The sequence below is a fragment of the Rhamphochromis sp. 'chilingali' genome, assembly GCF_963969265.1.
Source record: "Rhamphochromis sp. 'chilingali' genome assembly, chromosome: 5".
NCBI lineage: Eukaryota > Metazoa > Chordata > Actinopteri > Cichliformes > Cichlidae > Rhamphochromis > Rhamphochromis sp. 'chilingali'.
In genome coordinates, this window is record NC_137932.1 from 4,723,873 (window position 1) to 4,749,539 (window position 25,667).

Consider the following 25,667-nt stretch of genomic DNA (forward strand, 5'->3'; position numbering starts at 1 on the left):
TATATATCACCTTGTTGCTTTGGGATCTTGAAGTGGTCATGTGATTGGCTTATCACGACTACTTTATTCTTCCTCAGTCAAACAGCAGCACTCATGCGATTGTTTTGCCCCCCTAGCTCCAGGTGTTGTGCCAAAAAGTGATCGTTGGGCAGAAAGTGATTACCGTCCGCAGGAGCGTGCGCAGCTGCTTAAAGCTGTAGCGCCCAGATTACTTACAGCTACTTCCGTACAACTGATATAAGATACGGTAAGCTGAACACAGCTTCAACCGTCTGTTTGTTGAAAAACAGTAACACGACCGCACCGCATTTTCTTGTTAGTAACAGTAATGGCGTTGTAACGATAGGAATAGTAATTAGTTAGATTACTCGCTGTTAGTAACGCCGTTATTGCCATCACTGGTAAAGAGTTAAGTCCACCTTCTTGTAGTTCGACTTTCTTATCCTGCTGAAAACAACTACTTAAAGCAGTCTGAAGCCCAAGCCTTTCACTCGTAGGGTTTTCTTGTACTGCTCTCATTATTTGAAACTTTGGAGATGTTTTATATGAGCATCCACCAATCTGGTTGTTAGCTTTCTAATGACAGAAACACATGAAAAGAAACAATGTCCCTTATGAAATCAATACAAGATGCAAAATGCCCTGTGCTTTTGTTTGAAGAGCGTAACTTCCACATACATCTAACCAGAACTTTTCTTGCATTCAATCACATTAGCCATATTTGGTTAGAAAACCTGGTCTCATAGGAGGGACAGACACCGGCAACCCAAAGTCCACGTGACCTCCAGAAACTTCTAAATGCCTCTAGATTGAAATTTTAATTTGCACACTGGCTAACGTTGGCTAACACTGGCAACTATTGTTTAAGACAAGATTCGCTGACCAGTCTATAGCCCTGTGTGACTGGGGCTTTAAATACGCTTCACAGTTCTTTGAAATTATTTTTGGGAGCTGAAACACTGGCAACTACTTGTTACAAGACAAGTACAAGACACAATTATTAATTATTAAGGAAATGCAAAAATACAGCAAATATTTGTGATTTCAGTCTTTTTAAAACTATCTTTTTAAAAAAATACATTCAAATACAGAAAAAAACAAGCATCTGAACTGCTCATAACTTAGATAATAAAGCTGAAACCTTATTGGTCACTATATCATATAACCCTAACAGAAGCCTGTGGCCCATCAGCATGTCTATACGTATCATTCGGAAAGCATGGCTGGAAGAATAGTGGTTACTTGTTTATGTGGGTCATGCTGCTGGAAGCCCTCTGTGTAGCCCCTTACACCAGCTGCTGAGCACTGGTGGCTATGTTTACCACCAGTGACATGCCTACAACCCCCACAGCTCCCAGCCAGTAGCTCAGACTAGCGTGACCCAATCACCTCTGACCTCAACCTCAGCTACAAGCTCCAGGATCCATGAGTCAGACATGATCCAGCGCATGGAATCAAGAATGATTTCCAGCAAAAATGGATTAGTGGTGGAGGCATAATGAAATACAAACATACAGTCAGAGCAAATCCCCTGATCTTAAGCATATTAGTGTAGTAAAGCCTGGACACTCTTTTTTTATCCATTCCTCTAAGCACTGGCAGATTAAGGCTGATTCAGAAGCGGGCAGCAGAAATTTTCTAGAAAATATAATATTAAAAACCCCCCAGAATAAATACGTTTCCTTGCCAGTTTGGCCATATATGTGGTGGGAATAATGTTGTTCTTTTTTGAAAATTCTCCAAGTGAGCACGTCACTGCCTGAGAAACTCTCTGATCTAAAGGAGGAAAAAGGAGAGGAAGCAGAGAGCGGGAAGCAGAGGAGGAGATCAATTTGATGTCTCCCAGTTATCTTCTTGTCAACTCAGAGACAGATAAACAGACAGCTTCCCACTATAGATTAATTACACCCCAGCGCTCATTAATCGGAGCCCCGTCAGCCACTACAGACGCCTACAACACGCTGCCACCCCTATCACTGCTAAGTTGCTACTCCCCTTTCTCCTCATTAGTCTGCTTTCCTGTTATCCTTCCCCCCCTCATTTTACCTCTCACACTCAAACATACATGTATTTACTTTTACCTGCAACTAACAAGACTACTGCATATAAAAAAATAGCAGACATGACATGTTTATGTAATTATAAAATGTTAGCATGCTAACACACTGTCAAATACAGGTAAGCTAGCATGAATTATGTTCCTAATATCCTTTGCACAGTGTGGGAAAAGTTTGTAGAACCACTATTAAGAGCACTTATTAAAATTCATTCTCATTTAGCTAAAAAAAAGTATATCTTTGAAACTGAAATTATCATTAAAAATCGGTTTGCTCATGAGCTACCAGTGTGGCGCAGGGCTAACATAGAGAAACAGACAACCATTCATGCTCACATTCACACCTATAGCTAATTTAGAATCATCAGTTCACCTAACATGTTTAAATCTTTTGACTGTGGGAGGAAGTCGGAGTGACCGGAAAGAACCCACATGGTCATGGAGAGAACCCCACTCAGAAAGGCCCCAGCCTAGATTCAAACCCAAGACCTTCTTGTTGTGATGGTAGCTAGCCACCTCACCACCATGATATAAATGTTTCTGAAACCATAAACACTGAACTGTACCAGCAGGAATAAGGTCAGTTCTCAAACCCTGACCATAACTCTTTATTGCACACATGAACTAGACTTGGTCTAATTCCAAAGACAAGCAGCTACTTCTCACAGATGATGATACAAAAATAACTTTTCACAAACCTTGAATAACCTTTGCTGTGAAACTACCAAATCCTAATATCATTGTTAATTTATAATTACTTCATCTACTATCTATATGCAGTAATAAAGCGGTTACTGATGGAAAACCTTCCAGCAGGGCTACTTGGCTGCAGAATAATGCACTAAAATGTGCTTTATAATGACTGATAAAGTGCTAATAGGTCAATCACATGCTTACAGCCCAATAATTAATGGTTAATATGTGTAGCCTGATATAGAGTGTTACCTTAGTAAACTTTGCTAATATTCTGGTGAAATAGCTCTATTACAGAATCCCCTGGAAACTAAAATATCGAGTCAGCCTCTTGAACCAGACCAAGAATAATAAGAACCAACCTGTGTAACCTATGTAATGACAATCAGTCCTTACGTAAGCTGACCAGGTACATCTAAATCCATAAAATAAGAGTAGACTTATTAAAATGATGCTCTCGCTCACTCTCAGTCGGTTTTCCACAGTGAAATGTGAGGTGCAGGATTTGAAGTGTTAGTTGTAGTTTGCTCGCTGGCCACACGAGGATACTGCAGGTCCAGCCATTACACTCCCTCGCACGTGTGTAAAGCAGCACTTGGTGATGCAATGCAAACAATGTAATGTGTCCAAAAAGATTAGAAAATTAAAAAGGGCTCTGTACAGTTTCTTATTGGGATATTGCAAAGTACTTTAAATCCACTCTTAGCTTTTAAATCTTAGCTTTACGAGTTTGAGAGACCAGCTGTCTCACATGATTTTTGTTTCTTCAACAATCCGTCCCTGTTTAAAATTCACAGCCTAAATGTCCTTCCAAAAAAACCCACATTCAGACACTGAGGGATGGTTGTTAGCCAGGACATTTTGAGCTGCCCTGGCAAAGTACAGCGCACATCGCCGAAAGCCAAAATTCCCCCGCCGACTGAAGCCTCCGTGAGAGGTGATTTGCAGAGTGTGACTGTGAATGGCAGCCGCGCGAGAAGACAAAGTGAGAAAGCAGAGGAGGAGGAGGAGCAGAGCGAAGGAAGGAACGAGAGAGGTCTAAATCAATGCCATCCACTTCAGCTCGGTGCCAAGAAAGACAGATGCTCTCTCTATCTGCGCGAGGGTGCATGCCGGCACAGACACACATCAATCAGGAGTTATTTTCCTCCGAGTCTATTTCTGCTTTGACCAATTTAATCCTCTATCAATTTGAGATGGAATGTAATACATGCTGAGTCAAAATCCAATTAAATTGAAATTGAATGCACATTGATCACAACATCTAACTTTCTTTTCGTCCGATTAAGAAGTTGAATGAATGCCACCGTCACCGTGCATGACAATCTGAAGCGCAAACGCAGTTTGGCAGATCTGGAGCAAAGAAACACTGAAGGTGCGTATCAGCATCTAAAGAGAAAGATGTAGGAAATGTTTGCGGAGTCAAACAAATCATGAAACACTTACCTGATTGCACATTCTTTTAAATCTTCAATGTAAAAAAACTAAAAACCCCAGAAAGAGTGTAAGATCCCACATGTTGAGAGATTTTGGACTTGCTCCACATCAAAGCACTTGTCTAGACCTCATTCATTTTCATTCTGGGCAGTCTACTGCCTTGGAGCTCACCCAGTATCGTTAATACGCACTTGCAATAAAATGCCTCCTCAAATTAGCAACTCTCAGTGTGCACATGTCAGAACCATAATAGCCTGCATCCCTATTCAATAAAGACACAGGTTTGCATTTCTGCCCCTGGAGCAAGGACTGGGTGACCCTGTTGAATCAGAAACACTATCTCTCTCTCTCTACACTCAGTTTCTATATGTACACATACAGCAAACCCAGCACAGCTACAAAAATAACCGCACAAACCTGGAGTTCTAGAAACAGGAGAAAACAACCTGCGCTCTGTACGGCTGTAATTCAGAGAGGTCAACTTGCAGTGTTGAAGCAAAAACAAATGCAGGTTTTAAACACAGTCAAACATGTGATCTTTAAAAGTGATCTCACTCTTACCTGCACCCTTCACTGTTTAGTCTAGCGCAGTTTCGTGTATGTTTTCACAAAGTGCCTGAAACTGCTGGCAGTGAGTGCTGAGACCTGTTGCACAAACAAACATGCATAGCCAGCATACCAGCATGTAGTCTTGGCTCAGCAGCAGCAGAAAGAGTCGAACGCCCCACCTGTAACTGTTTATGAGTCGTCGGGGCCTGGGGTTTAACGACTGCCGTCTTCTCAGCCTTCATCGCTACCCCCACCTGCCTCAGCTTCCCCGGCTGCCTCAGTGGCACAGTCCTTCTGCTCGCTCCGGCCCTGAAATCTCCAGCTCCTCGCCCACCTGCCATAATAAGTTACTCTGCCTGGCTGCAGCTGCATGGATTGACTGTAAGTTTGGCTCTGCGCTCACAGCGACCAACATATGACAGACTTAATCATCAAATTTCCCCACCCTCTGTCACCTGCCAGTAAGCTGCTGGGGGAAGGTGCATGGCTGTACTCTGCTATCAGTGACCCACTGACATTTACAGTAGTACTAGATGTGATCCTGAATGTAAGGGCTGCTGTCATGTGCTACTGTCTCCTTTGTCTCTATTCCGTGAAAGCCTAATTTCTAACTGACCCAAAAGCATGACTCCTCAGCACCTTCTAAGCTATTAAACCAAGCGTTGTTATTCAACAGTATCTACTGGATATTTACTTTGCCACCGAGAGTGCATATTGTGGCAATATTTTCCACAGTTCCAGCGTGATGTAAGGCTGAGATATTTTTAGTGCAGCTATAATGGGTTTGACAACAGCGAGATGTTCAGCTACCTAAAATATCAGCAGTTCTCTCCACCTACACTACCTGCAGTATATGTAACCCACAGCTGAAATGCAAGAAGTTTAGGGAATTAGCACTGCAGGCTGTCAGCAGTCGGCTTGGGAAATGATAGAAATTGTAAAAAGGAGAAGAGTATTACAAAACAGGCTGAAGCAAAGAGAGCACATTAGAATGAAATCTTCATTGCATAACTCATTCTCACTGTGGAGCAGTAACTCTGAAATAGTTTATCAAGTTTTGGATTCCATCTGCAACGCTTCATTACCGAAAATTTCCTTTTGCATACGCTTCGACATGGAAACGGGAACTGGAAAAGTTCTTTTATGTCCTGAAAGAGACTTTTATTTTGAAGTGTGGTCACTTAAGTTCTTTAAGTGCTGCTGATACATGATTAGCATGTTTAAAAATGTGTACGTTTATGTGATCAGTCCTCCACTAAGGTTTGACAGCTTTCTAAAAAGGTGAACTATTATTAGAAGTACTTTTCCCCAAACTGTATTTAGTGTGACTCCTGTGGCCGTACTTCCTCTTTTAATCAGGACTTCTCTTGAAGATGGTACACATTACATTTGCTCTCTGAACCTTCACTATTTTTCTACTTTCAAATGTAAAGCTTGGTTGCTTGAAAACACGTAATGTTAATGTACTTTTGCAGCACTTTGAACTTCTTACTTTGGTTCTAATGTGTAAACCACAGACGTAAAGGGCCGTCATGACGTTGCCTACTGGTCAGTGAATTCCTGTGATGAAGTCTGGAGCTGAGAAAGTGAAAAGACCACATGCCCAGTCAGCAGCATACACAGCATTACTGGTCACTAAGGTCAAATAATATAATATGGGCACGATTTAGTTGAAAGTAGTTGTTTACGTGCTTCTTTCAGGTGTGCTCAGAGTCCACATGCATAGCTGGGGAATTATAGTTTAAGCCCTACTTTACGTGACAACAAACACCACAGGGCCCATTCACACAGATTCACTGAAGTGGAAACACCAACGAAAGCCTAACTAATGACCCCATGATTCTCTTGTGCTTTTAAGAGCAGTCACACCAACATCAACATCCTCTCTTGAAATGCCATCTTATTCATTTGTACCAACACGATAATTCAAACCAAGGAAACTGAGATGTTACTATGAGTGTGTAATCTAAACGCTTTTCATTTACCTCTATTAACAGCAATTGATGCAACAGTCCTTCACCGATTCAATACAAGCTTTCAAATGTCTCCATTCATGAACTCCCTGATCTGATTCATCTTTGGAAACCTGAAGATCAGCTAAGGCCATTGAACTACAACCGCATTAGCTTCCCACCCACATGGCATGAGAGTGAAATTTATATGACGACAAATAGATTTGCTGTGTTTGCTGTCAAAAGATGGACGACAGTACTAGATATGAGAAAATACATTTTTTAAGCTTGATCCAGAACAAGAACGTGTTATGCAAAGATGAGAGCAGTATTAAAGATATGTTGCAAAAGTGCTAGCCCCCTGGGTCCACTTATTATCTTTGATTGTGAATATCTTTCCTCTACAGCTCCTGCAGAATTAAGAGGAATAAGCTCTCGGTTGATCTCAGAAATCATTATGGTTTAGCTCTCTATGAAATCCTCATGTTCTCTTTTATTTTTACTCTGGCTTGATGCTAACATCAGTGCCTTGAGGGTTATTTTGATAACGTTTGTGATAAAACAACTATATAGATTGATGAATCCACCAAAAACACCCTCTAAAATGTTGGTTTTCATTGTTTCTGCAGCATAATGAGACCAGTGTAAATCTGTCTGGCGACATGTAGCTTTAACTGCAAGACCTGTACTTGCCCAGCATTTTACTGTGTTTAAATCAGAGGGGTTTTCACTGTCACTGAATCAGCTTTATATTGTCAGGGTACAGAGCCTGTATCTGTAGTGTGTGTGTGTGTGTGTGTGTGTGTGTGTGTGTGTGTGTGTGTGTGTGTGTGTGTGTGTGTGTGTGTGTGTGTGTGTGTGTGTGTGTGTGTGTATTTCGACATCACTTTAGCTTTCAAAACTGTTACTTGTTGGTAACTTGTTGGTAACAAGTAACAACACAACACATTGCAAGTTGTCTGGACTTGACCTAAATGTAAAGTAAAATGCTGGCTTCTTATGAAGTCCAAACAAAGCAGGTAATACTGCTGAACACGGCACAGCTGGTAATCTGCTCAAACTAAACTTCTTTGCTATTATATATGTCACCTTCCAGATGGAAAAGAAAATAATAAAAAAATATTACACTTCAGAAGAAAACTGCATGAGAAAAATCACAATATGAGACATATAAGTTTCATAAGACGTGGATATGAAACAAACATTTACTTTTGAAAGAAATGGAAACATTTTTTCCTATTTTTTTTCACTGTGAGCTTTTCTGTGGAGGTCATTTAGTTTCTTTTTTACACGAACGGAAACATCTGATATTGGCTGACGGCTGAGGAAACATAAGCAAATAGGAACAAGAAGATAGGATTAAGTGGCCAATGCGCACAAATACACACACAAACATTTATAAAGACATACAAGCGTGCGCACACACACACAGAGACACCATCATGGTAAATTACTCTCTCAGCTCTATAGGGGTCTGCAATTTGAGGGTGTCAAAGTCAAGGTGTAATATTAGCCTGGCATTAATAATAGCCGTAGCACTGCCCCTGCTAGTGTTAATGAGTGCAACACATTAACACACATGTAGCTTTGGATCGCATGCTCACCCACACACCCACGCATACACGCTCACACTTCAATAATGAAATACAAACTAACAATGAAGATGTTTTGCATGAGTTGTCACAGTGCACTTACTTATGCACCACCAGACACATTAAATTCTCAAAATGAAGAAGCTTTAAGAGCACAATGTTTAAAACATGCAAATGCTCTTAGGGCATGGTGTTAGCTTATACTTTTGGATTAACATGTGTGCTAAGGGCTAGTGAAGGCGGAGGGTGGAGAAGGGGGAGAACAGAGATGAGAGCTAAAGCTTCAAGCAATACTAATGCCCAGCTGAGATGAGCAGTCTGACAACAAGGCTACAAGGCCTTGTGAATAAACGATGAGCGCTCAAAGCCACGGGGCAGAGGTAGTAGTTATTTTAGCATGATGGCCGTGCCGGCCTCTCTTAACTGCTTAGCACGCAGATGAAAAAAAGCATATACACACACGCATGCACACAAAGACACAAAGATACCGTGCTGACATTTTACTGTACTCTGTTCCTCTATACTGTTTGGTGAGGACAGCACTGGACGTTTGCCAGAGACCGACTCATCCAGGCCCACCTGGTGTGTGTGTGTGTGTGTGTGTGTGTGCGTGTGTGTGCGTGTGTGTGTCTATATGCACAAACTTATAAACACTAAGTAGACAGAGCTGGGGGAGTCTGCCAAGCAGAGGAAGCCTTATGTCAATCAAGTGTCAGGGCAAGCTGGAGAGAAGGATATCAGGCCATGGGTGAGACACTATAAATAACCTAGCCCACCTTGGGAGTCAGGGTCAAATATACACACACACACACACACACACACACACACACACACACACACACACACACACACACACACACACACACACACACACACACACACACACCCTCATGTTTACATCCCTTCAGAGGACACATCACTACACATACATCACTACACTGACTTGCATTCATTTCCTAGAGACTTGCCCTGAAAGTATCCAGTTTACCAAAGGTTTACACTACACATTTTCTTTTTTTGTACCCAAATCTAGCACTCACAACACCAGTATAATGCACTGAGAAAATACTGGACAAAAAACCTTAGAAAATCAGCGCCGTATTCAGAAAATGTACCATTAAAAGAATCACAAGTTCTAAACAGGCTTTTACACAAAAGAAAGCCTGAGTTGTGTCACTGAAGCCATTAAACGTGCAAACAGCAGAGCTTCTTATGTTATCTGCTTCTTTCAAATAGCACGCTCAAACAAGACTTGCACACATATTTGCTAGTATTTATTCTTTCTACGCGCACTGCAGGTGACAGCGAAAGCCTTTGGATTTGATATGGGAGCGAAGTGCCCCCTGAATTCTGAGCAATCTCTAGCTACTTTTAACATTGTTCTACCAGCTTAAGACTTAAACTAGAGGCTGATTCAGATGGGATTTGGATCTATACCAAAAGAGGATCTCAATATTGCACACGCCTTTTATGTTTCTTTCACAAACTAGAGCTGGCTCATGGTACATGTGGTTGCGTGAATATAGACAAAACTAAGGCAAATATTTTATTACCCACCTGCTGGATTATTAGTTAATTTAATCCTGAGCTATAAGCAGATATGGCAGATTTAGGCATGCCGTACTGAAGCCTGTTAATTAAAGCAAGAACTCTTAAGTGCTCAGAAACCGACAAAACAGCTGGAGGAAAGATTTGGATATTACCAACTGTCTCCAGGATGTGAAATATCTTTTCAGCTCATTCACGTTCTAATCATTTTGTTGATTAGGAGCCATAAGTATAATGAGGAGAGGAGAGGAGAGGAGAGGAGAGGAGAGGAAGTGATTGGGTTAGATTAAAGGGTGGATCGAAGGGTTTTTCTAACACATGCAAACCCTTTTGAGCTAGTTTCTACAGAGTGACAGCTTCCAGTAGAGCAGAATCAGCTGTCATGGCAACATGCACTTCACATCTCAGCACCCATCATCATCATTATGATTATCATCATCATCATCATCATCATCATCATCATCAATGATGCTCCATAGCAAAAGGGGAGAAACGAGGGGAGCATGCCACTGCAGTTGATCTCATGTTTTCTTTTCATGCGAATGAAACAAAAGAGTGGAGATGAGGTCTAACAAAGGACTTGGCAGAGCAATGTAGTTATGTCATGTGTTAGTGTGTGTGTGTGTGGAGCCATTCTCTGTGTTTCTCCCTGTTCCTGCTGACACATCACCTCCACCTGAATGCATGGCAGCAGGCACGTGGGGGAGAGATGTGGAAACAAAACAGCGGGATTGTGACTGTGTGAGAGCGACCGTTTGGAGAAAAGAAAAGAAAAAAAAAGGTGAGGTGAGTGTGGGGGTCAGAAGGGAAGAGGAAGTCATACTTTGGGCAACGGCGTTTCGGATGACCGGACTTTCTTGGGAGATATCTGTGAAGAGAGCAAGAGAATTATTTTCTTGTTTCCCCCTCTTCAGAGATATCTCCTGTGGCATATTGCTGTTCTCTGTAACAGAGCTTTGTCTGCTTGGATTTTCCTGTCAGCAGGACCTGCAAGCAGTTCCTGAGAGACTAACAGTGTATTTAGTCTCAAGCTTTGTCATTTATTTAAAAGGAACCTTGACTTGTAGTGTTACGCTTTATGAGCTTTCAGTTACAAAAATGGAAAATTTGTTTAAAATTCAAATGTTTCTTGGGGGATAATTCATTCCTGACATATTACAGTACAAGGGCAACAGAAGTGGTGTACGCAGCAGTAAGTTGTACTGCAGCACCGATCAGGCAAAAAGGGTCCTAAATTTCAAAGCACTGGCCCTCTTCAGTATGCTTGGACCACTTTAAAAGAGAATAATTGCCACATTATAAACAATGACCCTGTAAAGGCCCATTAGACCCAAAAACAACACACAGTGGAAAGGTGCACAGAAATATCAACGAGCAAATCATCAAGTGGTCAAGTGTGGCTATAACTGGCAACAGTTGGTCAAATGTGTCAAAGTGATATGTTAAGGAGCGCCAATGAACAACAACACATCAGAGGAGACACTCGGAGAGAAGAGGAGACACACAATCACAATCACAGGGGAGGTAAGGCGAATGAAAAGACACATCAGTTTGAAATCACAGAGGCATCATGTAATGGAAAACATTTATAAAATCACACAGACACTACATTAAACAATTCTGGACTGACACAGGCTGGAAAGACAAATATGGGTGGTGTGTATGTCTAACTCCTCTCACACATGCAGTCCATATCAAACAACCTGAAAATCCCACCGGACTTTTACGAAAGCAGCACATACGTCTGCTGTGAACATGCAAATCAGATTCATAGGCATCTGGTCGCTTGGTCGCAAGCACTTAGAAAAATATCAAAATAGTGTTTTGTTATTCATTTGTTAAGATTCTTTTGTGATTTTTGCCCTTTTTAATTGGCCGGTAATGTCAGTTGACTTATGACCAGGGATCATAAATGGTGTGATGACACAAACACAAGTGTGCTATCTAGTTAGTGGATAGGTTAGTAGGTGGCCAGCGTAGCCACTGTTTATCCACAACATGTCTCCTGGGTGGGTGCCACTACTTTTTTAACCCACTGAAATATAAGAGGCTAAACTGTAATGCAACACAGTCTACTACAATTAGTTCTATAGCTTTAGTGGCAAGAGGGAGTCAATCAGTGTTCACAAAAATGTTTAATGTAGGCTTAAAGCATCATAATAAGCAACAATATGATTACCATTTCCGATTTGATAGAGACATTTAAACAGTGTGAAGTGGCCAGATGGTATGGAGAATTCTCTATTTTGCCTCTGAGGAAAGTGTGCAACAGGTGGAGAGGGAAGCAGTAAGAGACAAAAACACTGAGGTGACAGACATTTACAGAGGGTGAGAAAGCACAGACAGCAATAAAAAGGAGAGGTGAGAAGAAAAAAAGTTCATAATTAAGTTCACATAGACACGGCGTGTGTGGGTAAAAGTGGAGGAGAAACAGAGGGATGAACAGCAAGAGAAAGATGTGAGAAAGGTAAGCAACAGGCTGGAAGTGATAAAGATTTGTCTCTATTGCTAGAGTCTGTGTGGTTGTAATGTACCTTCATTGGTGCCAGCTGTATGGGGGTAATGTAGGAGGGGTCCACCATGGGCTTGGGCCGATTGGCAGTGTCTGCCAGGAGGCTCTGCCATTGCTGTGGCAGGCCGGTGAACTTCTGCTCCCGTGGGTCGAAGCCCGTGTGGACCCGGTGCTCGAAGTTAGACGGAGCTGAGATCTCCAGCCGTTTCTTCTTCTTCCCAAACATGCTGGAAAACCCTGGCAAACCTGGCAACCCCAAAAGAAAAAAAAAAGCATACTTGTATTAATATTCTGGCTGCAGCACTGGCTACGCTTATGTTTGACGCCCGTGAGTTAAAGACTGTATCTTTAAGATGTCGTTATGAAGTCATCATGGCAGTATATTCTCCTTCTTGCCTAAAGTTTAATCTTCTTTTTTACATAGTACTAGGATGTTTTATACCACCGCTCTGTAGCATGATGAATCTCTTGTCTTATAACGCTGCAGGTTATAGACGAGGAAAGAACGAGCAAAACTATCCAAACACACAAAATAAAAGAAAAAAAGCCAAGTGTCCACTTTGATTATGTAATGTAAACATCAGGGGGAAAACGATGGCAGTGGGGATTTTTTTAAACACATGTTGGACAGCGGTTCTATGCGGCTGTATAGTCAGGCGCGTATGCTGCATGAAAGCTCCCGTCTGTGCTTTTTGGAGCTGTTTGGAAAACCCACTGTGACTCTCGTGGTTTGGGTGTATGCATAATGTCCAGTCATAGGAACAAAATGTCATAATGCTGTTGTTGTGGCTGTGAATGGAGTCTATTGTGTCACTCCTCTCTGAGAGGCATTGTCCTCTGAGGGAGCCACCACTGCCACCCCCGCCACCATACTCCTTACTTTTTTTCTCTTTGCCTCTGTCATGGCTTTTGCAGAGACAATGTTTGCTGTGCCATTCCACTCGATCATGCATTTGCATGCATGTACTGCAAATGGGCAAAATAAACAAAAGATCCTCACTTATGCAAACACGCTGAAAACAGTTCAACAAAACCGCTCGAGGAGTTTAATGTTTAGATTGTCCCAAGAAAAAATGTTTTGCCCCTATCAGAAGAAAACATCATTTACACTCATCACCACACACTAACCACTGACCATACACACACACCTTTATACACCACACACACACACACAGTACATGCATTACAATTGTTACTAGCAAGTAACAACCATAATCTTTAAACTTCACCCAGTTACCATTATTTTAACATTTCAAACCTGCACAAATATGGAATAACGCTTAGATTTTCCAGTGAGAAAATCTGAATGCTTAACGGCGTATCCGCTTAGAAAGCAAGGTAATACGTTTGTGTATTTCAGTTTGTCCCAGTTTTCTAAAACTCTATTATAAATAAAAATTCAATTAACATGTTATTAGCTCAAATGTAGTTGCTTACCAGAAATGTGCCAGAAGTCATTAATTTTTAAGGCTGCCACTGTGTGTGTGTGTTCATGTGTGTTTAACGTGATAATACTTATTAATACTTAAAAGAGGAGAAATATCAGAAATGCTCCCTTATCTCTCAGCCTCCTGTAGAGGTGTGTCAGTGCCAGTTTTTGATTGGCTGGAAGTGGCAGGCTGCCAGAATGGCACTGTTACACTGTCAGGAGCAAGAGACAAAGTAAACAAACTTGTGCTGTACCCTCTGTGTCATACTCTGGCAGCATATTGTCAGCAGTGCTGAAGAGTGAGGGTGACACCGAAATCACAATAGAGCACAGTTGCATTTGCGGGTATATTTACATGTCATTTCCTGTATATGTAGCCGAGCAGCTAAAGTAGCCTGCAAACTGTCTGAGCAGTAAATGACTGCGGGTCATTCACCTAGCTGTGTTGCACACAAATTGTATACTTAAGTTTGTAATTTAGATAAGAGGCAGCAAAACAGTCAGAATGTGAGGAGCTTATGTAACGGCAGATAAACAATGTGCGATTTGTTCCTTACACTTTTGCTTTCCTTTTCAGTTTTTGGAGGCGCTAAAGAAAGACACGTCGCTATATCATAAGCGAAGAGCAAACATTTAAAGCACGTTTTTGAATAAAATATTACAAACATGCTGCTACCTCAAACATTCTAAGTAAATCTGCAGAGCGGTATATCAAATGACTAACTCTTCTGACCTGGTAGAGCCACTTCAACAGATGCAATGACAGAAGTCACCAAAGAGTCTTTCTCTAAATGCAACTTTAAACAGGCAAGGCAAAGTAATCATGGAAGTCTTTCTCAATCATTTCCTTTCTTCCCAGCAGGAGAGACAGACAGATCAAATTAGCGGCCTCAAACAGGAAAGATGGGGAGATAGATTGATAAAAATGGGGTAGGAGGGTTGATAAGGGTAGAACACGAGAGCGGAGGAGGAGCATGGGAAGGAGTTTAGGAAGGGGTCTCAACAAATGCTAACAGAAGAAAGAAGAAGAAGAAGAAAAAGACAAACATGGAAAGAGGACGGAAGCCTAAAGTCCTTTGTGCTAGGAATGCGCTGCACTGCATGCATCACAATCACAGCACAACAGATTATTATGCAGCACACGGCTGCCTTTAGAAAAGTCTATACTGGATCAAAGGGTGCTAAGTCATAGATAGAAGCTTCATCCCACAGGCATGTTTACACAACTCTGCCTTCTACAGTGCAGTCACTGTAAGCTTGCTTCAACGATGCTTTCATTTGTGAGCAAAAGTACTTTTAATGAAAAGAATATACCCGTGTAATCAAAACATAACTTGTCATATTCGTCATGATCTGATCAGGACTAAACATTTAACCACAACTGTGACCCGAGTGTGAGAGCAATACAAGTACATGTGCATACCACAACTAACAAATGACTCCTTGCAGTAAACACCTGCATATTAAGAAAGCGTCTATCACAGAGGTACATCTGGAAAGATTGCTCGTTGTCTTTCAGCTAGCTTGATTCACAAAACCAAACAATTTAAACGCAGGTATCCCCCGATAAAGAACTAACGATGCTCAATCTTTATCTTTTCCATTTTGTGCTGAGCTACAAATCTCTTATGTAAGGAGGATGTGTCAGCAACCCTTTCCAATTTTGGCCGATGTCCACTTAAACCTCCACAAATCAAGCCAAGGTTCTAACCTTGTTGCTATTTTTGGGGCAGGTACACTAAGTGGCTACATTAAGAAGTGATGCAGTACCGACATGCAGACGTTATGTCCACTGGAAATGACATTCACAAAATACATTTAATGAAGACAACGTCAAGGATGAAGCTGAAACACGGCTCCTGTCAGAGGAAGTCTTCTGCCATCACTGCAGGACAGCACACAGTGACTAAACCGAGGATGATCGCAGACTTGCACTGAATCATCAGCTGACAAATGCAGTAAGCGAAGCTCTTGTTACCTTAGAGCAACATGCAAACAAAAACACATCCTATAACGCCACATCCAACTAAGAACCACAGCGGAAGTACTAATCAGACTGGTCAGTGTGTGTGGGTGTGCTCGTCCAGTTATTTGGGTGCCCCAGCCACTCTCCATGCATCTCCAGGTGTCCAACTCTCTCTTACCAGACTGTCACATTGCTGTGAGAGACTGCATTTATGCAGATCTCTTTAAGGTTTCACCACAGCATTTTAGTCAGGTTGAAGTCTGGACCAATGCAACACCTTGATCGTGTTATTTTTCAGTGATTCCATTGAAGATTTGCTGCTGTGTTTGTCTTTATTGTCCTGGTTGCATTATCCAATTTAAGCCGAGCTTTAGCTGTTAGACAGATCGCCTCACCTTTGACTCTAGAATACTTTGGTATACAAATTCATGATTGACTCAAAGGGCCCAGGTCCTGTTGCTGCAAAGCCCAAATCATCACCTCTCCACCACCATGCTCGGCAGTTAGTATGAGGTGATTGAGCAACTAAGCAAACCTAAGCTGTGCTGCCATGTTTTTTTTTTAAAGGAAAAAAAAGAGGCTTTCTCCTGGTAACCCTCCCAAACAAAGGCTTCTTGTCTATTTTTTCTAACTTTAATGCCATTAACTTCAACATTTAACATGCTAACTGACGCCCACAGAGTCTGAGATTGAGCTCTTGGGATCTTTGCAGTTTCTCAGAGCATTGCACGATCTGACATTGGGGTGACATTGCTTGCTACAGACAAGCAAACTGATGATGATGATCATTTGATTAGCATCACGTGGCTGTTACATACACTTCCTTTTTTTTCACAAGACTAATCCTGTGAAAAGTTTATTTTTCAAATGATTGTATGCAGCTCTTAGTCCTTGTTTGACAAGAAAATAGTGGTTAATGAGAACCAAGCTAATTTATAGACACTGAACCAAACAACAAGCTAAACAGCTAGCGCTTTTAAATCAGCTAGCAAGCTAGCTAGTTTGTTTTATCTGTCTGAGGGTAACTGAAACCAATTTTTATTTTTAAATAGGTGTGTAGTGGTAAATCCAGCAGTGTTATCAATATGAACAAAATCTATTACAGTAAACGGCTTTAGCTAAACAAGAGGGATATTTTAATCAAGCTTTCATTTCACAAAATGTCTTCTTCTTTCCTTCTTGTACTGGGTAAGCAACCCATAGTGAAGGTGGAAACCCATGACCTAGATGGTGCTTCTCGGGAATAAGATTACTAAAGGCTAGTAGGACTTAAGTCGTCTAGGCCAAGCTCAGCAGTAAGGAGACACAACAACACATGCAGACAGACACACATAAACACAGCACTGAACGTGTGTTAGACAGCAGATGGAGACACATGTTCATGTACTCGCCCAGCCCAAACGTACTCCTGCAGAGCTTTTAGCAGCTTCTTTCTCACAACAGTCACAAAACAAGTTCAGACTGAGATGTACTTGAAGCGTAGAGCCCACTGGGAATTGCTGCCACGCAGAAGCCAGAGGAACTACTTACTGCACAACTTCTCCAGGCTGCCGTGCGAGCACCTCTTGAGCTGTAATTTATGGGCGGATTGTAAAGCACTTTGAGAAGTTCCACACTAATGCCTGCAAGGTTAGCCCGCCAAAGAGTAACAATGTCACTCTGATGAAAAACTGCACCTGGTAATATATGGCAGAGATTAGAGATTTGCAGCACCGTCATTCCAGCTGTGCTGAACTGCAGTGAGCTGTGACTGCGTGTGTGGTGAGCGGCCTCGATCGGATTTTTCACTGCACTGCACAGAAGGGTAAAGCAGTTTACTCAAACAGCTAATGAAGCTATAATAAAGCATCCTGCCTCTTTATGTCCACTGTAACTCAACGCAAGAGTATGGCTGAAAACAACTGGTAATAAGCAGAGTACTGTTTGCAATGCAAACACTGATTTCTTTTAGAAGCTACACAACTACTAAAAGCTAAGCACACAAACACTACTGCATACAAAGAGATAGTTTAGGATGCTGATGCAAACTGTTTACCTTTATATCTGAGTGTGTTGTATTCATTTGTATTCATGCTTGCATACCGTTTAATCTGTCAAAGCAATGTCATTTGATGTTACGAGAAGCATTACATAACATTTAACATCCTCTACACACAAAAAAGGGAGATGCTCAGCCATCCAAATGCTCATGCAAATGCATTCAAATGTATTAACAATTAGCCTTCAATGTCATTTAATGGGATTCACAGTAACCACACACACACGCTATATACACCAACACACTTAAATGGGCTACTGGTCCCAGGGCAGAGATCCTGACTCCCAGGCTGATTTGTCTCCAAACCATCTGTCACCATCTGAGCCTCCACAGGCATTTCCCCTTCTGTACAACAACACCTCAACAGACACACACACTGCAGTGAACCGGAGAGTCTGCACGTGTGTGTGTGTGTGTCAGTATTCGTGTTGTCTGTGTCTTGTATACACGCTGTATCTATTTTTGGTTCCTAAGCGCATGCTTTAATGTTCTGTGGCAACAGAGTGTATTCATCATGTTTTCCAAAGAGCGCATTAATTTTCTGTCCTTTAGATTGTAATTTAGAAGCATAATTCGGTATCGAGACGCAGAGCATTCACTCATGCACTAAATATGCAAATACATTTCATACATAATTTAAAACGCAACATGAAAAAGGACACAAATGCCTTCTGATAAACAAGCTGAGGGAGGGGCAATGCTCTCTACTTTGTTCCTACAGAGAATAGGAGGAACTCCTAATTTAATTAAAAGGTCAACAGGTTCAGAGTGAAAGCCTAAGCCCGGTTTGCCATTTGTGTTCAAGAAATTACCAGTGTTTCTGTTTAGATTTACTTGAAGTGGTGGCAAATGAGCAAAGTGAGAAGCAAATGTGTCCCTGCATCCTCACAGGTAGTCTTTGTTCCCCCTCTTCCTCCTTCCTCTTTTGTCCTGCCCTGCTCTGTTGTCTGCTGTTCACTTCTCTCTCATTTGCATTCACTTGTTCTCTCTTCGCCCTGTTCCTTCAGATGATTTAATTGGCTCCAAAAACTGTTTACACAGACATGCATTTCACCTTCCGTTCCCGAAAGATGTGTTTCGTTGAGTGGTAAACAACTCGGTCTGATGGAGAGGCTTTTTAAAAAAATGTTATCATTTGCAAACTGTTCACAACAGTTTGTAAGATTCCTCTCTCAAATGAGGTTTAAAGATTTGGGGAGCAATGGGAAGCTCCAGCTCTGATTATAAATATACCTTTTGTCAAATTACACACAGACTGCGTGAATCAGAGGTCTTACCTGGCAACAAACTGACGGTCTCTTTCAGCCAATCAAAGCTCTCTGGGTAGGCCATAATGAGGCAGACAATTAAGTGCTCCTCAGATGTTTCGCTTTGATGTCAAATTACACTCCTAACAAATCCATTATGCGCCTCAATTTTCTTTGCACAAAAACCACTAAACAGCGAGTCCACCTCTCCAGTTGTAAGCTGATGATTCCCCCCCGGTGGAGCGATGCTTCTGAGAAGTCATCGAATTGACAAATCAGGTCACATTCGGGACCCTCTGCGTTCTCTGGCGAACTGTTACTAGTAATGCTACCCTGCCTGTATGCTCTGATAACTCCCAATGTGAGATGCACAGGACACGAAAAGTGCCTACGCCAGCAGACCGGGCCGAGGCACGGCCAGACAGCTTAAGCCTGGATCCATCCCATTTTACGTTTATTGTTTGTCTAACTGGGTTTGACCGGCCACGTCCCAAACTGAGCTGCCCCTGACCTTCACTGTCCTCCTCCTACTTACGTGTCCATCAACAGAAGCACAAAAACAACAGAGCGTGAGTGTCCTCTGCGTTCCCACAATCCACAGGATGGTGTTTGTGTGCTGGTCGCTTTGGCCAACACACACACACATACAAAACTGTCTCCCACCGATGCCAGCGTGTGCGGATATCAACGTTTGTGTCAAGAGCTGCATCGCCAGGCGGCCTATCACTGCCTCTTTCACACGACAAGTCACAGGGAGGAAGACAGAGAGTGTGACGGAGGAGATAAGATGGAAGAAAGAGAGAAAAAAAAACAGCTGGTCCAGTCAGAGACTGTGACAGTCTGGCCGTTTGCCGACGCAAAGGGGACATTGAGCGGTGGCAGCCGCGGACAGGCCTTGTGCTGAGGGCAAACAGTCTCACAGAAGCAGTGCCAGGCTGTCAGGATAACACTGTACAGCATTTTTCCCTTACAGAGAGAGAGAAAGAGGGGATGGGAAATGACACCTATGCAAGGCAGCAAGCCAAATACAAATAAAATATTGAATGCACTGTTGTTTTCAAATAATGCCAATATGAAAAAAGGTAGCCTGAGCAAAAGCCAAGGGCTGAAAGAAATCTGCAAGTTTAGTATATCTAATGTATACTCGTGGAGTGCAAGGCTGATGATACGGTACATTTCAGGCTTGAGCAGAGATTGCTGCTGGTTGTGCTGCACATGGATGTGGAGTATATCTGAATGCATTACTGAAAAACTGAATTGGAGGCACAAGGAAAGCAATGAACTTCCATCTGAAAGAACATTCATTTTTAGCAGGTACTCATTGGTATGTGTTTTAATAGTCAGGAAATGAGACACAAGAAATGTGTTTCTGCAGACAAATTTAACTGTAAGCATTTTGTGTCATGTTACATCAAGAATTCAAGGTCCGCTTCTTCCTGAAGACCTGAAACAAATATTACAGGATACATTTTTTCCTTCAAAGTAGTGAACTCTGACAGTTTGGAGTTCTTTTTGGTTAATCACTTGGGAAGAAAGGAAACAAATTATGTATGACATTTATCTGTGTTCTCATGATAAATGAGGACTGTTTTTACTTTACCAGTTACTGCTGCAACCCAACCCGTGTTAAAAGAGCTCAAAGTTTGAAGGCAAGCCTTGTCATGTTCCAGTTTGCGTTGCACATTTCATAGTTCACCTCTGCCTGCCAATAAATTTGCCAGTGTTTGCAGACAAGTTGGGGTCTTCCAGGTTGCTAGCTTGCAAGCTGCTAGCAACCAAAAGCACAAAGCACGAGGAGGTCTTTTTGGTGCAGCGCCACAAACCTCTCTACATCCAATTTCACACATGTGAGTGCCAGAAACCTCCATCAACCACTCACCAACTTTTTGTGGAATCCACCAGATGGTTGCAAGATGGTCTCCAATCATGTAAATGGGGCTTAGCTATAAATACTTGTCATTAAATAAATTTGGCTTATTTTGCAAAACATCAGCTTTTCATCTGATTGACTGATTGTGAATCATTAAATCCGGATGTAATGATGTATGTAATTTTTCTAACTGATTTATCAGTCTTATAGATGTCAGTATGTCAGGCCGTTCATCTTGCAGTTTTCTGTGGCATTCTCAAAGTGAAGTATTGTCCTACTTCCCTTGACAACCACAGACCAATAAAATCAAATGCTAAATGTCAAGTACTGTTAGGGCAACAGTTTGAAATTATTTGCAGTCACTGGCTCTTAACATTCGAAGAACAAAACACTCAAACCTTAAACGGTCAATTTTAAGCAATGGTCTAATTTTTGGAGTTCATGCAATAAAAAACGATATCAGTTTTTTTCCTTTGTTCAAAAGGGAAAATTTGTTGTTATACAAAAATAATTATATAAATTATGAATAATTGTGTTTATCATGTGGTTTGTCACTATTAAAACACTGGTTAGATTAAGGAAAGACTGAATTTAATTCCATATCCTAAATCTACATCTTATATACGCAGTCGCACATGGAGATGGCAACATAAGCAGAGACGGTTAAAATGATGGCATTTCACGGCTAAGTACCACACTCTTTAAGAGCATCAATACCCTCCACATGTCTAATGAGCGGGTACATCGTAGCTGTCACAATACAGATGCAGCGTGATGCTTGACGCAATCACAATCACTGCAAATGACAGAAACATTTGCGAAAGGGAGCTATCCAGGTCAGCTGCTTTCTTCAGGTCTCTCACCGATCTCTCACTATCAAGGGAAAGGATCAGCTAAAGTTGTTATCTCATCGTGGTGTAACATAATAGATGGATACAGCAAAGAAGGGTGACTCTGGGAGGTACCGAGAGATCAGGAGAGTTATCTAAATGAGATCTTTGCAGTCCTGAGGACAGAAGACTGCATATCACTGCCTGAGAAAGCGCGTGTGCAGATGTGTAACCATGTCTATATGTATATATGTGTATAGCTGTGTTTTCTCCCTTTAAAAGCACATTAAAGTAGAAGGCTGACCCCAAACTAAATCTCTTATAATAGTCATTGAAAAGAAGAGACATGATGTGAATCGAAGATGAAATCTCACAAAAGAATTACAACCTTTTAATATTACTGCTTTATGAAGAACCAATCAATACAAATGTTCTTGTATAAACCAGCTGAACATGACTACCCAGAGCTTTTTCATGCCATTTGAGAGAAAAGGATGCTGTTAACTGGGGACTGACTGACTGATCTGTGCATTTAGGACCACTTTTTCAGGTCTAGGTCTTCTGCTGCAAGCTCAGTAGATTATTAGATCCTCTTCCCCAGCCCCAACCTCCAACTCCTCCTTAGGCATTTCCAGGGAAGGTCGGATACAGTATCCCTCCAGTGTGCACCAGAGCTGCTTTCAGTTAGCCCAGAATACCATCAGACAATGTGAAGGAGCCATACTTCCACCTTCAAATATCAATGCTCCTAACTTTTAAACTAAACCCAGGCACCACTACAACTCATCCTTTTGATAATACATATATTTAGTTTATGACCACAGGTTGATTATTAAGTCATAAAACTCATTCGGATGTTAGCTCTTCTCAATATGCACAATATAACTCTATCTGTTGATCTAACAATTCATCTTACTCCAGAGCAAGTATATAATTACATTTTTTATCCCTCCGCTGATATCGGTCATCATACAAACAATTAATCTTATTTTACTGCACAGCAGCGTTGCACTAAACATGATTTTATTGCAGCCCACTGCTGATTTGTGATGGGCATCAGACATAGTGGTGTCTTCGAAAAGTGGGAAGCATGATTACGCATCACATCTGCTGCTGCTGCTTCAGCTGTTGACTGTTTTAATAAACAAGACAAATCTTCAGGCCAAACATGAATGTATTACGAGAGCTGGATTATGTCACCCCTACTCAGCCTTTCATGGCAATTTTATCCCATCCCAGGGGTCAACTGAGGTATTACAACCTTTAACCAAACATATATTCAAAGCAATATAATAAATTACTTTAATACTGTATTGAAAAATATATTTAATTATTTTTTACAATAAATAAAGAGGTCTGTAAAGCTGTTGAGTTTTGATCTTTACATTATTATTTTTTTCCTCACCAAGAATCCGGTTCTTATTATTTATTATAGCACATGAAGCCAAACTAAAAGCATCCGACCATCATTTCAGTGAATCCTGGGCATTCATTTTTCAATGTTTTACATTGACTGATTTTACATTTTGACAGCCTCCACTTTAGGTAAACACAACACAGGTACAGTCAACTATCGGACAAAGCTGCATCGTTTCCTTGCATCCAACTCCTTTGTCTGAGTCCAGGCTTCAAAAACATGCAGCTCTCTAACACATCTATTCAGAATGAATTTGCAGGGATTGAGATGTGGAGCAATAACACACTGACACGAGAAAAAAAAACAAGCTCCACTGTGAAAAAAAACCCCCACACTCATAATATTGGATTCCTTAGCCAATAAGCAAAGGTAGATAAAGTGCTGCTTCTTATCTGAACCTGTACACTGATAAAGAATGAAGGAATAACCATTATTCAGCCCTGCCATCGACACTATCAAGCACGTGAAAGGAAGGCTATGCCATATGGTATTAGTTTCAGTGCCCCAGGGCTAACATCTGTATGCAGACAGCATCCACATCTAGACTGAAGAGACAAATGTTTCTTTTTTTCCGAGACTGAAGCAGCCTTTTTGTAGGCCTGCCATTTCACTGAGAAGCAGTCAGACATAAAGAGAATGACTGGCAACACTGCAGGGCACTCTGTGACTCTCTGGTTATTTGTTTATGTTAGCATCTGGTTGTCTGTGTCATGTCATGTGTGTGCACGTGTGTGTGTGCAGATTTCAGAGATGGTCAGCTATGGTTGTGTCCAAGAAGCCACAGATATAGTGGATAAATAAAGAGCAGTTATGACAGATGTAATTACAGAGGGTGCGATTACAATGAATGCCTTCTGGTGAAGCAATGTAGTTGTGCAATTCTTTGAATAAGCACTGCACATCCCCCCTGGTGTCAAGATCTGTTAACAGAACAGAGCGTTTCTATTACCAGCCTGCATTGTATGGAGTATTTACTCACAGTGCAAATGTATCCAGCGCCCTCTGTTAGGTGTCACTACTATTTGCTCCAGTGAACACTGATTTTAAGCATTGAAATACTGACTGGAGCTATGAGCCCCACCCCAACTAGCCCTACTCTGTAAATCAAGAGTCAGGCTCAGCGAGAAATCAGAATTATCAGCATCCAAAAGCTCAAGAAAAATCACAGACCTACTGAAGCACTCAAGTGGAATAATCTGAAATCTCAATCTCTTGGTCATTGCTTTGCAACTGTGGAGACCAGTGTTGGGTAAGTTACTTTAAAATAGTAACTTAGTTACATTACTAGTTACTTCTCTCAAAAGTAACTCAGTTACTTCAAGTTACTCGTTACTTTCAAAGTAACTAGTTACTAGGGAAAGTAACTTTGGTTTTACTCAGAATTCTCTTGTTAATGTGTTGCTTCCATAACTTTGCCAATCTTCTAGCTTGCTTACTTGCCACAAGTGCACTGTGCCACCTACCAATAGAAAGGAAAAGATAATGTGCATATTTCCACGAGAGAAATCCCACGCCTGGACCGTCATTGACTGCTGCCATGATTCTAGCCTACGTCACAGTGTCATCTGCGCCTTTTACATCCAACACAAAAACTGCAGTCGTGGTGCTTTCGATTGTACTCAGAACTCGGAAATTCTGCCTTCCGAATAGGAAGATGTAGGCAACACCAGACTGCAGATGAGCTGCATACAGAGCTGGACTGGGACAAAAAAATCATCCCGGGCATTTTGACTAGAGACTGGCCCACCATTATAGGGAAAATCATAAAGCCTTTGAATGAAAACAAACACTGTTGTGACAGTGATGTACACTGTTTTGATGGTATATATGCATCAATCTATCAATCGTTTGTTGTAAGATTCAGATAATTATTTTTTAAAAGCTAGACATTTTAAATGAGAATAAGAAAGAAAAGTATTTCTTTGTGCCCCCCTTTCCCTGTTAATGCCCTACCTGCCCCCCTGGCAACACTTTGCTAGACCCGCCCCTGCACAGTTACCAGCTGTCAGCTACTTAGAAAAGGATCCTGGTGTTATTTGTCTCTCAGAAACAGTTCATAACTTCCCTTCAACTCATTCATGTCACCTAAAAGGTAAACCTGTTTCTCCATCACCTGTTCAGCTCTGATGATCCAGTAAGGACATCTCCTGGTTTCATCTTCATGTTTCCCTCTCACCAGATAACCAAACCATATCATGACCAGCAGCTTTTTTGCAGCTGTGGCTCCAGCAAACATCAGCTGATACTAGAAATTAATATTAAATAACTTCTAACAACAGCTGATCAAGCTTAAACGTGCTGCTGTTGTTTAGCGCGACATCCGCTGGTTTCCTCTTTCTGCGCAAAGTGGGCGATAAACACACAAGAGAGAAAAGACGATCAGCTGATCATTGATCAGTTTTCATGATTGAAGTAGAAACGGGAGAGGGAGGGGGGAGAATGAGAGAAGAGGCAGCTGTGCAGCGTAAAGACACAGAGTAACTCCAGCTTTGTGCCTTTTTCATTGTAGCTGAATTACGGGACAAACTGTT

General features: G+C 41.5%; 1 protein-coding gene across 5 annotated transcripts in view; it reads right to left on the reverse strand.

The window, feature by feature from the left end:
- pak5 (p21 protein (Cdc42/Rac)-activated kinase 5) overlaps positions 1 to 25,667 on the reverse strand; it is an 86,892-nt gene that overhangs the window by 27,056 nt on the left and 34,169 nt on the right. For 2 of the 5 annotated variants that reach the window (XM_080882186.1, XM_080882187.1), the window contains exons 2-3: positions 12,362 to 12,585; positions 10,651 to 10,695 (exon numbers count right to left, since the gene is read on the reverse strand). In XM_080882186.1, the coding sequence (XP_080738312.1) occupies positions 10,651 to 10,695; positions 12,362 to 12,565 (249 nt within the window). In that variant the 5' untranslated portion in view covers positions 12,566 to 12,585. Of the gene's footprint in view, positions 1 to 4,195; positions 4,388 to 4,865; positions 4,944 to 10,650; positions 10,696 to 12,361; positions 12,586 to 25,667 lie in introns of those variants that run through there. The other 3 variants (XM_080882188.1, XM_080882191.1, XM_080882190.1) reach the window with 3 other exon arrangements.